General features: G+C 37.1%; 1 protein-coding gene across 6 annotated transcripts in view; it reads left to right on the forward strand.

The window, feature by feature from the left end:
- Hmbox1 (homeobox containing 1) overlaps positions 1-16,651 on the forward strand; it is a 177,703-nt gene that overhangs the window by 129,631 nt on the left and 31,421 nt on the right. For all 6 annotated transcript variants that reach the window (XM_005373788.2, XM_005373783.2, XM_013514363.1 and 3 more), the window contains one exon: positions 1,083-1,236. In XM_005373788.2, coding sequence (XP_005373845.1) covers positions 1,083-1,236 — 154 coding nt within the window. The remainder of the gene's footprint in view (positions 1-1,082; positions 1,237-16,651) is intronic.

Consider the following 16,651-nt stretch of genomic DNA (forward strand, 5'->3'; position numbering starts at 1 on the left):
GGAAGCATACCAAGCTCTGTTCAGATTCTATAAAATAAATCCATAGAAGTTGGAGATAATGTGGCTTTTCCTGTTTTGTTCTAGCTTTGAGACAAGAACAAAGCCACAAGAAAGAAATTTGATAATGGTGAATGAATAAATAAATGGCCATTATCAGTTCAGTGTGTTTGAGAAAAGGCTAGTCTGAATTAATAAAATATTTGAATTACACATTTTTATTGAAATTTTATTACATTCAAGGCAGGTTGGATATAGTGTAGTATCAATAAACCTATAAAGACCTGATTTAGTTGGTAGACTAAATGCGTATCAAATACCATCTTACTTTTTTTGATGTCGTATTTGACATTTTTTGAGACAGGGTCTCCCTGTGTAGCCTGTGTTGGCCACCTGCTTTAGCCTCCCGAGTGTTAGGATTATAAGCATGTGCTGCTGGGCCTGCCTTTTTTTTTTTTAAGAGTTTACAATAATTGGAGTTATTTAAATTCATCTCATTGAATATATTGTGTAAGAGCTTCTAAATCTTTTAAATGTTAATAAATGGTTCTGAATATCTAGAATATATTGATCAAAATGATTACAATTATTGAGTAAGAATTTCAAGAGAGGTTTTTAAGAGGAAGATACACTAAGTTGTCAGTAAGTGTATCTTACCTCCTCTTCCCATAAGGAGGAAGAGTCTGTGCTTTTTTTTTTTTTTTTTTTGGTTTTTCTCCGGTACCGGGAACCAAACTCACGACTTTGCGCTTGCCAGGCAGGCACTTTGCCACTGAGCTAAATCCCCAGCCCCTTTTTTTCTTTTTTTTGAAAGATGCCATAATGGAAGATAATAGATAAAGGATAAGTGGGGGAAAATGACATTATGAAATAACTAGTGATAGACTTTTCAAAGAAGATATTTTTACTTCTTTAGATCTTTATTTGGGTGAAAAAATTATAAATATTAAATATATTGGCCTGCAAGTTTCAATAGAAGAACAAAAATACATGATCTCAAGTTCATTGTTCTTGTTCTTGTGATATCTATGTCATATTGGTTTTAATAAAATATCAGATATTTGCTAAAAAGTGTCTTATTTCAGGGGCGACACTGAGTATGCGACCAGCCCCCATTCCAGTAGAGGACCCTGAGTGGAGACAAACACCGCCCCCTGTGTCTGCCACATCCGGGACCTTCCGACTACGGCGAGGGAGTCGATTTACCTGGAGAAAGGAGTGCCTGGCTGTTATGGAAAGGTAGGTAGCCTCTCTCTCTTTTTTTTTTTTTTTTGGTACCAGGAATTGAACTCATGACCTCAGGCTTGTCAGGCAAGCCCTTATGCCACTGAGTTGTATCCCCGGCCTGACCTCTCCTTTTCAAATGGGAAAGAGACAAACTTTCACTAGATTGGAACAGTTTTCATTTCCAGCGAGTAATTTGGGGTTTAAGTTTTATCTTGAAAGTATTTTTTGGAGTATTATAAGTGTTTTTTTTTTTTTTTTTTTTTTTTTGGAGACAGGGTCTTGCTATACAGTTCAGGCTGGCCTTGAGCTCACTTTGTAGTCCAGGCTGCCTTGAACTCACAGTGATCCTCCTGCCTCAGCCTCCCAATGTGCCACCATGCCCGGCTAAGTGCTGTATTATTGAAACGAGGTGATTTAACATTGAGAATTTACATAGCTGGAGTTCACATTAATGTATTTTACTTAGTGTCCTAAGAAACTGTGGAAGAAGTATTTTTGAGTTTAGATCTTTGTATTATACTTTAGGAAACCCTTTGAAGTCTTAATTTCATCAAAAATACTGAGGCTTGACTAAATACTTTTTACTTCGATTCAGTAATTTATTCCTTACTCTCACACTGTACTTATTCCCTACTAGGTATTCAGTATGTTTTTAATCTTAGTTTAATCTTTCCCATCTCAAATGGTAAGGATGATTGTGAGCTATCGACTATGTTTAGCATAGATTCTATAGTGCATTTATCCCTTTAGTCACGTACCTATGAGTGATACCTGTAGAGTTGTGTTTCAGTGGAGAGGTTTATGTGCAGTAGAACAATCATTTCTCTACTGTACATTTCCCACATCACACTAGCAGAGTATGACTCAGTCCCTGAGACCTGTTTAACTGTTTAGCTCGCAAACTCAACTAGCTTCCTGTTCTCTGAAATGAGGTTTTAAGTAGCCAGTATGTCATCTTAGACATTTCCCATCTTTTCTTGTTTAAGATTACTTGCCAGCTCGTTAACATTATTATCTAAAACACTGGGAGATTTACAGTGTTGCAATTCAGATCATGGTTTTGGTCTGTGCTGTAGGTGAAATTAATAGGATGTTGGATCCATTAGCTAAAACAAGACTGTATAGACTATCTATTGATACTGTTATCTACTCTTTTTTTGTTTTGTTTTGTTTTGTTTTGTTTTGTTTTGTTTTGTCTTTTTGAGACAGGGTCTTGCTATGCAGTTCAGGCTGGCCTTAAGCTCACTTTGTAGCCCAGGCTGGTCTCGAACTCCTAATGATCCTCCTGCCTCAGCCTCCTGAGTGCTGGGATTACAGGTGTGTGCCACCACGCCCGGCAATAAATTTGCTTTTTTGGGGGGGGGGTGGTACCAGGAATCAAACTCGGCACCTTGCACTTGCCAGGGCAGGCACTTATGCCACTTATCTATATCTCCAGCCCCTGTCATCTATTCTTTTCCTTGCTTTCTTTATTATAAATAAGTATAGAAGCTGTTTATTGAATAATGAATCTTTATATGCTTGAGTGGTTAAAATAAAAGAATGAGACTTCATAGCTCTGGAGACCTGACATTAGTAATCAACTCTATTTTTCTCATCTGGAAATTTTAGTTTTTTTTTGAAAATTTGGAACTTACCACATAGGAGATATGAATTAAAATAATATGTAACTTAAATTATTTGTAATATTGTATGTATTCCTCTAGGTAGCAAAATTAACTTTGATATTAGTTGCTAACTGGTATAAGCACTGAATGTGCTGACTTAACCAATGATTTTTTTTCATGAAGATACCAACATTCATTTATTATGCAATGTCAGTGTGAGAAAGAATTAAATTTTTTTGTCATTGTTTTTGATTTTTTTCTGGTACCAGGAATTGAACTCACGACCTTGCGCTTGCCAGGCAGGCACTGTGCCGCTGAGCTAAATCCCCAGACCCGAGAAAGACTCCAAAAGATATTTCTAATGCATTTTCAGGATGGAACCTCAAAGACTTTAGATTTCCTAAGGTAACAGCAATAAGCTACAGAATCATACTGATTAAATTTCATTTAGAAAGGTGTTGAGCTGGACATAGTGGTGCACACTTGTAATCCCAGCACTCTGAGAGGCTCAAGCAAGAAGATCATCAGTTTAGTTCGAGCCTGGGTAATTTAGGGAGTTAGCAAGACCTTGTAGCCAAGGATTTAGCTCAGCGGCCCAGCACCTGCCTAGCAAGACCTTGTCACAATATAAAAAGGGCAAGGATGTAGCTCAGTGCAAAGACTGGGTTTAATTCCCAGTACCACCAAGAAAAAAAAAAAGTTGAACACTTATACTATGTAAGCTTCACATTTAGCTTTAATTTATATTTTTAATCTTGATTTTAATTAATAAATATCTTTAACCCAGGAATTGGTTATTTTTTTACTTATCTGGCACACTTAGAAAGAAAGGATAAGGTTTATTGCAACAGTTGAAAATTACAGAAGCCTTTTCAAAATACTTAATAGCAATAGTACTAAAGGTCACAGTATGATTTTCATTCTGTGAAAGTGGTATTTTTTATTTTCTAAAATGAAATATAAAATTGTCTGGTCTTGGGCCAGGGATATAGCTCAGTGGCCCAAGTGCCTGCCTGGCAAGCCTAAGGTCCTGAGTTCAATTCCCGGTACCAAAAAAAAGAAAAGAACATTGTCTGGCCTTAGAGTAGCAAACACATAATGTTTTTTGCCTAGACTGAATAGATGGATAAATACATGATGCACAGATAGAAAAATCAAAGTTAGTCTTACTCAAATATGTTAGTATAATATAAAAGTCAAAAATTACTCCATTCTTTATACCATACACCAATATAAAGTGCAAGTGAATCAGAAAAATGAATCCTTGCACATAAAGGAAAAAGGCATGGGTGATCCCTCCATATCCTGGAAATGGGAAAAATATTTCCCAACTAACCCAAAATCCAAAAGCAATCAGGAAAACTATTGATAAATATGATTGCACAAATTAAAAGGAAAACTTTGGAGGTAAAAACTGAGCAATTGAGGCATGGCAGCACATACATGTAATTCCACCATTTGGGGAGGCTGAGGCAGGAAGATCGAAAGTTCTAGCCTAGCCTAGGCAACTGTTACAAAGACCTGGTCTCAGAATAAAAAAGGAGGCTGTTAGCCTATAGCTCAGTATGAAGGCTTTGGGTACCTCAATCCCTAGTACCACAGCAAAACAAAACTAAACTGACTATCTTCCTGCTTGAGCCTCTCAGAGTGCTGGGATTACAAGTGTGCACCGCTGTGTCCAACTCAACACCTTTCTAAATGAAAATGAATCAGGCCTCAATCCCCAGTACCTCAACAAAATGAAGCAAAACTGAACACAATAAAATGATACATTGGAAAACACATTGCAACTTTTATCATCCCTAATATATAAAGAGTTCTGGAAAGAGAAAAGACCAACAACTCTGTAGAAAAATGAACTAAAGATCTAAAAATACAGTATCGTCACAAAAATAAACACAAATAGACCTTGAAAGTATGAAAAGATTTGTAATGATGACAGAACTATTCCTTTTAATTTTCGTGTCACAAATGACTAAATTTGTCTTTAGGTAGCAATAATAGCAGACAGTTTCAAAGGATCATCATTGACAGGTTTACAATGCCAAGTGAAGGTATTTTGGGTATATTTCTCTCTGGTTAGGTTAAAAAAAACACTTTTGTAAAACAGTGTTAAAATAATCTGAGTACTAGTGGTTTTTTTCCCAACAAGATAGTTGAAACAACAGTTTAAAAATAAGGAAAAAAGCTTGTCATAATATGAGAAATTCCAATTAAAATTATGTTGAGATAGCATTGCTCACCTGGCAAAAATCCAAAAGTTTGGCAACATTTTCTCTTGATTGGACTATAAGTAAATTGAGCTCTTATATATTGTTACAGTTTCTCTCTAAAAGTTGTCATAATCTGTCTTTTGGTTGTAACCATCCTAGTAGGGGTGAAGTGATGCATCAGTATAGTTATAATTGTGTTTGCCTTTCAAGTGATGTCAAGCATCCTTTCATATGGCTTACATTTGAGTAGGATTTTAATTTGTGTGCAATTATTGATATTATTGATAATTATATGAAATTGATCATATTTAGTCTTCATAGTTCTGCACTGTAGATGATTTATACATGAGAGTCAGGGAAAGGAAGTGATTACCTATAAAATGGGATTAGAGAAGGGGATAGATGAAGGTCAGTATAGGAGCCTCTTGGAATAACCCAGCATGACTGATTATGGCCTGCACTGTAGTGAGAAAGCAGGGGATGGGACATAGAAGGTATACCGGGAAAGATTTTTAAGAAAGAAACAACCCAGCTAGCTATAGATTGAACATAGGAGTACAAACCAGGAAGTGTGCAAGAGAGCCTAGCATAATGGTGTAAGAACATTCATCTGAAATGGCATCTGTACCTTTGGAAAACAGTTTGATCTTGGACAAATCATTCAACATGTCTGGACCCTCGTTGCTATATTTATAAAAAGAATTATCTGGGCATGGTGGCACACACCTGTAATCCCAGCACTTGGCAGGCTGAGGTAAGAGGATTGTTGTGAGTTCGAGGCCAGCCTGCACTACATAAGTGAATTGAAGGTCAGCCTGAACTGCATAGTGAGACCTTGTCTCTCAAAAAGACAGGAAAAAAAAAAAAAAAGAATTAGGTATAATAGTAAAGTAAAAATAATGTACTTCAGAGTCAGACAGACTTAAAATTTAGTCACAGCCGCCTTATGTTAAACTTTGGGGATTTCAGGTTTCTGACATGTAGAGATGGTTGTTTGTGAAGAGTTGGGAGAATTATTTGAGGTAATGTATGTAGAATGCCTTCTACATAGCCAAGTTGAACCAACTTCCTTTTTCAATCATGGTCCCTTCCAGCTTACAGTGGCCTAAAATTTTTGTGTTGAGATTTTTAGTGGCAGTAGAAATGCAGATTAGGGAGTCATTAATAAAGTATGCAGTTAAAGTCATAGGCTAGTGAATGAATGCCAGTTAAATCTGCTTATACAGTTTCTGCATTTTTACAGATAAATGTGGCTGGGAAGAAACCTAAAATTCTGCTGACTTATCTCATTTTAAATTCATGACCATGAACCTCACGTAGATCTTTAATACTGCCAGGCAGTCATACTGTCTTCCTGGCTCATTCTTTTCCTCTTTCCAAATGATTATTTCACACTTTGTTCTCTCTGCAAATTCCCTGTCATTCTCATGATGACCTCACTTCCTTTTTGAACAAGAAAAATAAGGCACTCAGAGAAGAATATCTACAGACTACCTCTTTGATTGGATGTATGCACACAACACACTGTTCTGTCCCTTGCCATATGCAAAGCACCTCAATGATGCACATGTCATGGTGACTGCTTTAGAGCTGCCTGTGTATTTCCTCTTCTGACCTTACTGCATTGTCTATTCCACATATTTGGCTTTCAAAAATATTTAATAGTAGAAACATGTATTATCACAAAGCGCAATATCATATAATTCCATTTATAAGAAATATCCAGAATAAGCAAATCTATAGTAACAGAAAGTAGATTAGTGGTTGCCTGGGGGTGGGGGTAGGGGAAGCAGCTAAGCAGCATGTGGCCTCTTTTAGGGTTGAAGAAAAATTTTATAACCAGTTGTGATGCTTGTACAACTTTATGAATATACTAAAAGTTATTAAATTGTATACTTCAAACGGATGAATTGTTTGGTATGTAAATTAAATCTCAATAAAGCTGCTTTTAAAAAGAAACATTCAGTGCACTAATAGCTTCACATAAATTTTCTCTCCATGTTCAATCCTCATTCAGTCCTTTCTTTTTTTTTTTTTTTTTTTTCCCCTCCGGTACCGGGAACCGAACTCATGACCTTGCGCATGCCAGGCAGGCGCTTTTGCCGCTGAGCTAAACCCCCAGCCCCTCATTGAGTCCTTTTTGGCTCAAATGTCATGTTTATTCCACAAACCTGTCCTTTTGTTCAGTAAAGCATCTCCTAGCTATGTGGTGAAGTGCTAGAGACAGATACAAACAGTTTAGGAGGAAAGGAGTAAAGAGTCATCGCTTTAGAGCCTATTAGATCTGAGCAGAGTTGATTGCAGAACTTCTGAGGCCTTATGGCTCAGGGCGAGGCTTCTTGTGTATTTTTTCTTCATTAACCTTTCTGCGATTTGGGCTGGGTATTCTTTTAGGTCTGGGAACAGGTATATCTCTGCCGAGTTAGGGTCTCTGACTGGCACACAGAAGAGTGAAACCTGGCTATTGTACCACCCCTATTCTTATCTCAAGGGACAATGACTAAAGAAGTCTCCAAATCTTTTTATAGATTGTTAAACACAGTTAGTCCAGATGAAAAAAGAAGCAGCTACTTGGGCCAAACCAGAGCAGTAGTGGAGTCAGATTTGTATGGAAATGTTAGAAAATTTGTAAAGAAAATTTCTATTATTTTTAATCAAAGTGACTGAAAGATGACCTTGTATTTGGGATGTGTCCAGGAAGATGCAAATGAATGCAGGTGAATACCTCTGTGTGTGTTTGTAATTAAAATATTGCAGTTTCATTTTTTCTTATGAAACAATACATATAATGTTTATTTTTATTCTTAGATTTTTCTCATGTTCATTTTCAGAGAGTGATATATAACAAAATCATTAATAAACCTTGGTTTTGTTGTTTTAACATTTGATATCTCCAAACAGCTTTAAAAGTTTTAGCTTTAAAAGTTAATCCCAAATATTCTCTGCAGCAGGCAAGGAATCATAGTTAAGAACTTTAGCTTCAGAATGTCTTTTTCCCCAAAATTTAAGCATCCCAAAATAGGTTTTTAGAATAAGTGTGTCTTCGTGAACCAAAATAGCATCACAACCACAGCACTATAACAAACCATAGTTAAAATCATACTTCTAAACTTGATGTCCCTGCCATTAACCTGACATGTATATAATCTGAATTAGGACATGTGTCTGATACACAGATGCACATTATACAAGTGTGTGTTGTACATCCTGGAGAATTCGCATGGAAGAGACAAATAGGCTTACAACACATTTCTAGAATGTTGCTTGAGGTTTCTGTAATTTAATTCTCTTGGTCTTTACTGCATTTTGGAATTCTTCCCAGGACAGTTTATTAGTGCTTGGATTTTGGTTTCAGTCTCTTTCCTTTCTCCTTTCTACTTTTAATTTGTTTTAGTGAATACTTAGACTGCGAAGGTTAAGAAGACCAATAGTTCCAGAAACTAAATTCTATATTTAACTGCAGACTGGGTGTGGTTCAGACAACTGCAGTGTAAGCTTGCCTAGTGCTTTGCTAGTCATTAAAACTCTGACCTGCAGGGACAGGGTTCCTTTTCCTAGTCGTCTTGACTCTGAAATGTGCTGAATTGTGATGATATGATACATGGTGTGAACTTCCAAATGTGTAACTAAAACAGAAACAAAAGAGACTCATAGGTTCAAGCTTGCAGTGACTCTAAAAGATCGGTTTCTTTTTGTGTTCTAAAGCAGTTTCCAAATAATGTTAACTCACCCTATTCTCTGGGTGTTGCTTCCTGTTATTTTATTACCTTTAATTACAATTGTGACATTTAGAAAAAATTTACTCAGGAAGTCCTCTCCACTTCTGCCCTCATTTCTTGAAGCCACGTTTTCTGTTAGTATACATATTTTTCTTGTCATCAGTATTGCCAAGAATAAGAAAAGGACCCCAAAGATTAGTTCAAGCAGGTCATTGTCTGTCCCAAGCTGTTGAAACTATAGTCATACAAACCAAAAAATAGCATTTTTATACAGCCTATTCCATTGGACTCAACCTTTATTTTCTTAATTTTTACTTGATAAACAGTTTTTCAGTGTCTGTGTGCCAAGATTTATGCTAAGAATTGGAATGCAAAGATGAATAAGGTACGATTCCTTTTTTACTCTTATTTCTGTCTCTTCTGTGTTTCTGTTTCATCACTTATTTTTTCAAGCCCCCATAATCTTTCTTTCTCTCTTAAACTCCTTTCTTTTACCTTCTTCTTCTTTGCATTCTGTTCTTTAGTTTGCCAGAAAAACATCTATGCATTTCTTTCTTCTTGCCTCTCACATGTTGCTTTTAAAGCCTGTGTGCTTGGTTGCTTCTTTGTTGATCAAAATATAAAACTGAAATATACCGCTTTTGTGGGGATTTTTTCCTTGTTTCTTTGCAGTATTGGGGATTGAACCAAGTGCCTCTTACATACCAGGCAAGCAATCTACCATAGTATTGCAACCCCAGCCCTTTTTATTTTGAGATAGGGTTTTGCTAAAGCTGCCCAGGCTGGCTTTGAATTTTCAGTCCTTCTGCCTCAGCCTCACGGAGTGCTGGGATTAATAGGTGTACACTAATGCACCTAGCCGTAGTAGTTTTTTTATTTGTTTAATAAAGTATCATACTACTATCTCATTTTAAAAAACGAAATTGGTCAATATATATTTTTTTCAAACAGTTAGTATATGTTATATAATTCTAAGTCTTCAAGTTCCTAAAACTGAATCGCTGTGATTCTAAATAATTTCTTGTTTTGTGTGGAGCCTTTGTTCCCTCTGAGACTCTGTGGCTTTGGATAGGAAAATATTTCCCACCCTAGAATTAAATCTTTGGAAAATAATTGGTGCTTAGCATAACAACACGAACAGATTTTGTTTAAAGAACAAAATCATCTGCATGATAACAAAGCTTTATTAGAAGATCAGTTTTCCAGGACCGAGTTTTTATGCTTAGTCTCATAATCTTGGTGTCTTGCCTAGCAATTAACTTATACTATGGCTGCATAGTTTTGGTGTTTATATATTAATGAAATACCTGGAGAGTTTTGCACTTTGAAATTCAAAGAAGCCATTGTTTACCTACCTTGTTATTAGTGTAGGTAACTAGAATTTACTTCATCCTTATAAAATAATAAAACTGAAAACTCGTTTTTTAAAGAAATTGATTTCTTTTTCAGATTATCTGAAATTTCCTTCAGTGCTTTACCGTTGTAAAGAAACTTACATTTTATTTTCTTCTTTACTGTGGTGCTGCTAAATTGAGTGAACTTTGCTGAAGAAAATAACTTTTCATATGTGTCTAAGATACTGATTTGTTTGGATAGGAAATTCAGTGATGTTTTTTCAGCTTCTTTATATTTAAGTATGGTAGCTTTTAACAAGTACATTTAATAAGTGATTAAATCAGGAAGTATAGAGTTCGGTTCCCGGTACCGGAGAAAAACCAAAAAAAAAAAAAAAAAATCAGGAAGTATAAATTTATTAAGTGGAATTCATGGTAAAATGACAGATGAGGCTTATGTAAACTTGAGAAAGAATGTAAATGAAATAATGTTAAACAAAAAAAGAAACAAACTATTATTTTTAATAAAGTAAAACCATAAGTATACAAAAATAGAGCTAGTAAAACAAACTGTATTAAATATTGAATAGTTTATACATTTTTGTGCTACTTCTTGTCATTTTGTTTCTGATGACATAATGGTTAAGAGTGTAGACTTTGGAGTTAGAACAAATGGGGCTTTATTCTTGGTTCTTATCAGCAGAATATCCCTAAGCAAGCTGCTTGCTGTAAAATGACCGTAGTAATCATGCTTATATGTGGGAGGACTGTGATTTAATGACAGTGAAGTGCTCCACACAGTACAGGACACGTGTACATATGTTTAATAGATATAGTTCTATTACTAAATACTCAGTATAAAAATATTAAATTAGCAACAACCTGCATAAGGACTTCTGGATTTCTGAAGAGTTACTCTTTTCTGCATTCCTAAGCTTCAACCAGTGAAAATCTCCTTCACAGTTCTTTACTTGAAAAAAGTCATTCAAGCCAGACAGTGAAGTATAGTCGCAACTACAAGGGACACTTAGACAGGGTGAGTTAGAGGCCAACCTGGCTGACATAGTGAGACCCCCATCCAAAAAAAAAGTCACTCATTTTTCATGTGCCAAACACTATATACAGTTCTAGTCCTGGTGGTCTCAGTGCAAGGGAAGAGGGGCCTGGGTTCCCCAAGATGGATGAAGAAGGAGGGGAGGGAAAGAGGAAGTAAAAGAACTATGGTGTGTTACGTACATGTAACAACCCACTGTGATGAATGTGATCATTATGTCCTGCAAACATGTACTAATCGGAATTTAAAAATTAGAGGATTATTGTGAGTTCGAGGCCAGACTGGACTCCAAAGTGAGCTCTAGACAGCCTGAACTGCATAGTGAGACCCTGCCTCAAAAAAGATGAAACCAAAAAAAAAAATTAAAAGAATGAAATGGGTCCCAGTTGTATTGAGGCCACAGAAAAGTGGCCTGGGGAAAGGAAAGATTGTGGTACATGGGAGCCAGGTCCTGTAGAGCAGAATGGTTCTGATGGGTTGCGAAGAGGAGGAAGGATGTGGCTGGCAGTGGGAGCAGTATGTGCAAAGGCACGGAGGCTTGAAGAGTGCAGTACTGGGCGTGTGTGCTCAGTCACGCAGGAACAGAGGTTGGGAGAATAAACTGCACCCAGGGCACAGGAGGACCTTACCACAGTTGCAGTGTTTGTTTTTCCTCAAAGCATTTTTATTTGTATTTATGCTGCAGTATGTTGTAATAATTGAAAAAAATTCTTAATCTGTTTTCTAAGTTGTTTATGCCACTTACCTTCCATATATAAAACAGATAATGGGCATTTTATGTCAATGACTCATTGTTGAGGTAGGGGTGGATTTTATGTTAGTACTTTTAAAACATGTTGGGAGTTAAAAACTTGAAAGAAAGTTGAAAGTCTTTCTAGCCCTTTCTTTTGAAAGGTAAGAACCTAAGTAAGATTCCCTTTGGGGAAGGGGGCATATTAGGGATGGAACCCATGGCCTTTCACATGATAGGCAAGAACTGTACCACTGAGCTACATTCCTAACCTTTTTTTTTTGACATTGGGTCTAAGTTGCCAGGCTGGCCTCAAACTTGAGATCCTTCTGCCTCAATCTCCCAAGTGACTGGGATTATGGGCATGTGCCACCATACCCTGTCTGAGATTACCTTTTCTACACATTTAAGGAAATATCTTGAAATTCTAGCCATTTTCAATTTTTTTAAAAAATCATCTGATTTTGTTCTCCTGACTTGTGAAGGTTCATTGTTACAAAAATTACATAATTTAGGTTTCCTACTGGCTTCCTTGATAGCAGTGCATTGTTGGTATGAAAATGTAGGCCATGTCTTTGCCAGAATTTCACCATCTGTCAAGAAAATTTTACCTGGTGTTTTAGTGGTATATTCCGTGTGCTCCTTCTGGGCTAGGGTTTGGTTGTTCCCACTGCACATATAGGTAAGAATAGTACTGTGCATGAAGTCTGACAGTGCTGTGTGTTACCAGATGTTGCTGAGAGTGATTGAACTGAATATTTGAGAAGGCTACAAATTCTAACAAAATTGGAAGATAGTATCCCATTATTTCCTCTACCCAGACATACTAGATCCTGGGGGCCAGGGAAATGCTGTGTGGATAGAGTAGTACAGCACAGTATCTTCTAGTTGTGTTAAAGTCACTGAGCCTTCACTTTCAAATGCCTTGGGGTTGTTTTCTCTTAGCCAAATTGTTGTACTGTTTTTCATCCATAAAAACTGTTTGTAGAAGCAGAGTTCAACCCTTTAAAATGTAAGGCTTGCTGGGCATCATGGCACAAGCCTGCAATCCAAGCATTCAGAAGGCTGAGACAGGAGGATCACAAGTTTGAGGCCAGCCTTGGCTGCGTAGCAGTTTTTAGGCTGGCCTGGACTACATAGCAAGACCTTGTTGCAAACAAAACAAAAAATGTATTTTACCCTTGTCTACAGTGAATGAGGACTAAAGTATGTACACTTCCCCCTCACTTAGGTTGTTTTACCGTCACTGCAACCCCTCGCCTGCTGGTCTTTCTTTCCTTATCTTCTGATTCACTACTGTTCTAAGATATAAAATGCTGGGAGAATACATTGTAAGTTTTGGAATTAATAGATACGGGAAGTTGAATTTTAAAGAGAGCTTATCCTCCTTCATATCCTTGTGGAATGACTCGAGTGGAACATAATGAACTACACCTCGTGTATCTCTGCAAATAGAAGGAAGTTCTTAGCATTCATATGAGACAGCAGGAGCCTGGACATGACCTCATTTCAATCCATTAGACTATTTGAGGAAAAAACAACAAAACTTTCCCACTTATTGACAGGTAAAGTTATCCCAATCCATTTCTCATAGCCTATAAGAAGATGAACTGTCCTTAAATGCATTTTAAAATTGGCAAATTATACTTCCTGGTTCCTTTTTGGTCAAACAGAAATAGCTGGAAGAGAAATTATCATGATTATTTTTGAGTCAGATTTAAAGTTTTCTGCATTCTCATATGGATCCTGTGCCAGCAGCTTCATTTTGCGTACGCAGCGTACCCCTCTTCTCTAGGCTCCAAGCCAGTTAAACAGGTCAAAAGACCCAGTGTTCCTCATGCCATTCTGTGGCTACGGTTTGCAAAGAAAGGAAGCATAGTTAGGTGTTTTGGTTTATATTTGGATGTCTCCCTAAAGCCTCATGGCTCTTAGTCACGGCTCTGGAGGGTGATTGAATCGTGGGGGTTCTGTAGCTGACTGATATTAGGAGCAGTGGCCTGGTCAGAAGAGGTGGTCACTGGGGGCGTCACATGGTGGGGTAGATCTTCCTCCTGGGTTTCCTCACTCTCTGCTTGCTGACCACCATGACATGAATAGCTTCTCTACTGTGTCCTTCTGCCATGCTGTCCTGCCTTGGAGGCAGGAGACTGTGGGCTGAAAACCTGAAACAAATAAACCTGTCCTCCCTAATTTGCAAGTGCCGGGTATTTTGTCCCACGGACAAATAAAGTAACTAAGACATTAGGTAAATCTTGGTGTTGTATGTAATGAGTCACCACTGAGGTATATTCATTCATCCCAGAACCTGAATCATAAGCATCCAGTTAAACTTCTCCTTCATATCTGTCATTGTGATAGTCTAGTAATTAATAAGATGAAATGTGATCTTGGCTGTTAGAATAGTATGTTAAGAACTTGTTATTACACAGAATGTTCACAAAGTGTACAAAAGTTTACATATATGTTTGCTTTTTGTAAATTCCAATTGGTAGGACATTAACTTGTGAGTAAATAGCCTACTCTGTTTCCTTTTAGTTGAAGCTTGAGTGGACTAGTATTATAGTGTTGCTAAACATCTAAAAATGGTCTTTAGGCTATACTTTAAAAACCTATATGCCACAGAAATACTGATCATAGTAGTGTCTCATCAAGATATTCTATTTTATTCATTCTTTTGTAGGAGCAGAGTTTACCCAGCCACTAAAAGGCCAGATTAAGCTATGTTTCTAATCATCTTGACACTATCATATAATTATGATCATCTTACTGGGAATGAAAACCTTGGTTTGCCATCAAAATACCTTTGCTTGGTAGTGACACTTTGAAGAAGTTTATTTCATTTGTATACAAGTAGTAAATAACTATACAGCACTGAAATTATTAATGTAACTAGTATGAGTTTTATCGTGCTATCAGAATTATTTTGGCATTTTAAAAGACAAAGAGTCACTTACCTATACCCTAGTTGTCTGATGACTCCCACTAAAAAATTGTAGCAAACCCAAAACACAGGAAGTAGAAAACTAGGTTTAAGAAACAGTGGTAGTAGGCCAGGTGTGGTGGTGTACACCTGTAATCCCAGCACTTGGCAGGAACGAAGCAGGAGGATCACTGCAATTTCAAGGCCAGCCTGGGCTACATAGTGAGTCCAAGGCCAGCCTGAACTACATCGTGAAACCTTGTCTCAAAAAAACAAGGAAAACAAAAATACTTAAATCAATAAACAAATAAGAATAAAAAGAAAAGAAGAAGTAGCAAGTTGTCTTGGTTACTTTTCTCTTGTTGCTGGGACAAAATATCTGACACCCAAAATTAAGGAAGGAAAGGTTTATTTTGCTTACAGTTTGTGGAGTTTTCAGTCCATACTTGGCAGGTTACAAGGCAGAGTGGCACATGGCAGAGGGCTACAGCTCATGGCGGCAGAACACAACAAAGCAACAAAAACACACACGAGGAATCAGGGAGGAATGGCCTCAAGCAGCCTCTTCCTCTCCCTTACATATGCAAACTATCCACCCCAGGGCTGGTGTAGCTCTCACACCCAGAATCAATCAAACTCTAAAAGCCTGCCCCATGGCCGCATGAGGCTTTGGGGGGACACACAGACACAAACCATAACACAAGTACTTCCATGTTTGCCCCTTTATTTTCAGGGAAGTTAACAGGGTAATCACAGACCACTGCATCCCTGATTCTTACAAGAATGTATGCTGTTGTCTGTGCTTGGTTTGCTACTTGTCAAGAGTTCAAATTGATCCCTGGGAAAACCAGTTCTCGTTTTACATACAGACAGTATCCTTTTAGCATGAAGTAGTCATTTTGTAGAGAAGCATAGTATTGATCCTAAGAAAAACTATGCAAGGAGACAGTAAATTGATGCTCATCAATCCTGTTCTGTTGATCTTTCTATTGTAATCAATTGTTGGTCAACCAAGTATAAAAAGCTTAATAAATATAAATATATATATTTGAATAGCTGAGATAACTGTATTGCTGATGTCTGATGGTGTATTGAAATGAACAGTTAATGCTTACAATTTTTTATGTTCCGATTGACTTTGCATGCTTGTGTCTGGTGATCTGAGCAACTGATGTGAAAGTAACAATATGCAATGGAATTACAGTGGTGAACTCCTACCATCTTGTCTAGTGAGGCTCTATATTATCTCTAATGTTTTATCGAAGAATTATTTTCTTATTCTCTTTAATGGTTTGAGCAATCTTTCATTCTTACATCTGGTAATCTGAGCAGTGTAGTTGAGGATAGTGATATGTAATGTAACAATCACTGTTGATTCATATTATTTTGTCTTGAGACCCTGTATCACTTTGAATGTTCTTGCTTTGATTTGTTTATGTTCATGATAGTGGTATGCTGCTACTGTTCTATTTTTTTGTTTGTTTCTCATTTACTACTATCTTTAAAATAAAAAAATTTTTTTAAAAAAGAACAATTCCAGATCACCTTATCTCTTTTATAAACCTCCTTTCTCTCATTGCAAAGGCTGATAACATAGAGGATGTTGTAACTTACTACCCAGCTAAAGGTGAAACAAGTGGAAGCAAGAAGCACACCAGCACTGAGGCCTTCATAGTTAGTGAACTGGTTATTACAGGTCACTTTCCAAGGTACCACGGTTTCCACTGGTGTTGACTTAGCACTCACATTTGCTAGTTTCATGAGGGACCTAGGAACTGCATGAAGCAGCAATACCAAATACTGCCCTCTTGTGTATGTTCCTTTTCTTCATTGCTGAAACAGAGTTGAGC

Source organism: Chinchilla lanigera, unplaced genomic scaffold, assembly GCF_000276665.1.
Source record: "Chinchilla lanigera isolate Chin_1 unplaced genomic scaffold, ChiLan1.0 scaffold00002, whole genome shotgun sequence".
NCBI classification, from domain to species: Eukaryota; Metazoa; Chordata; class Mammalia; order Rodentia; family Chinchillidae; genus Chinchilla; species Chinchilla lanigera.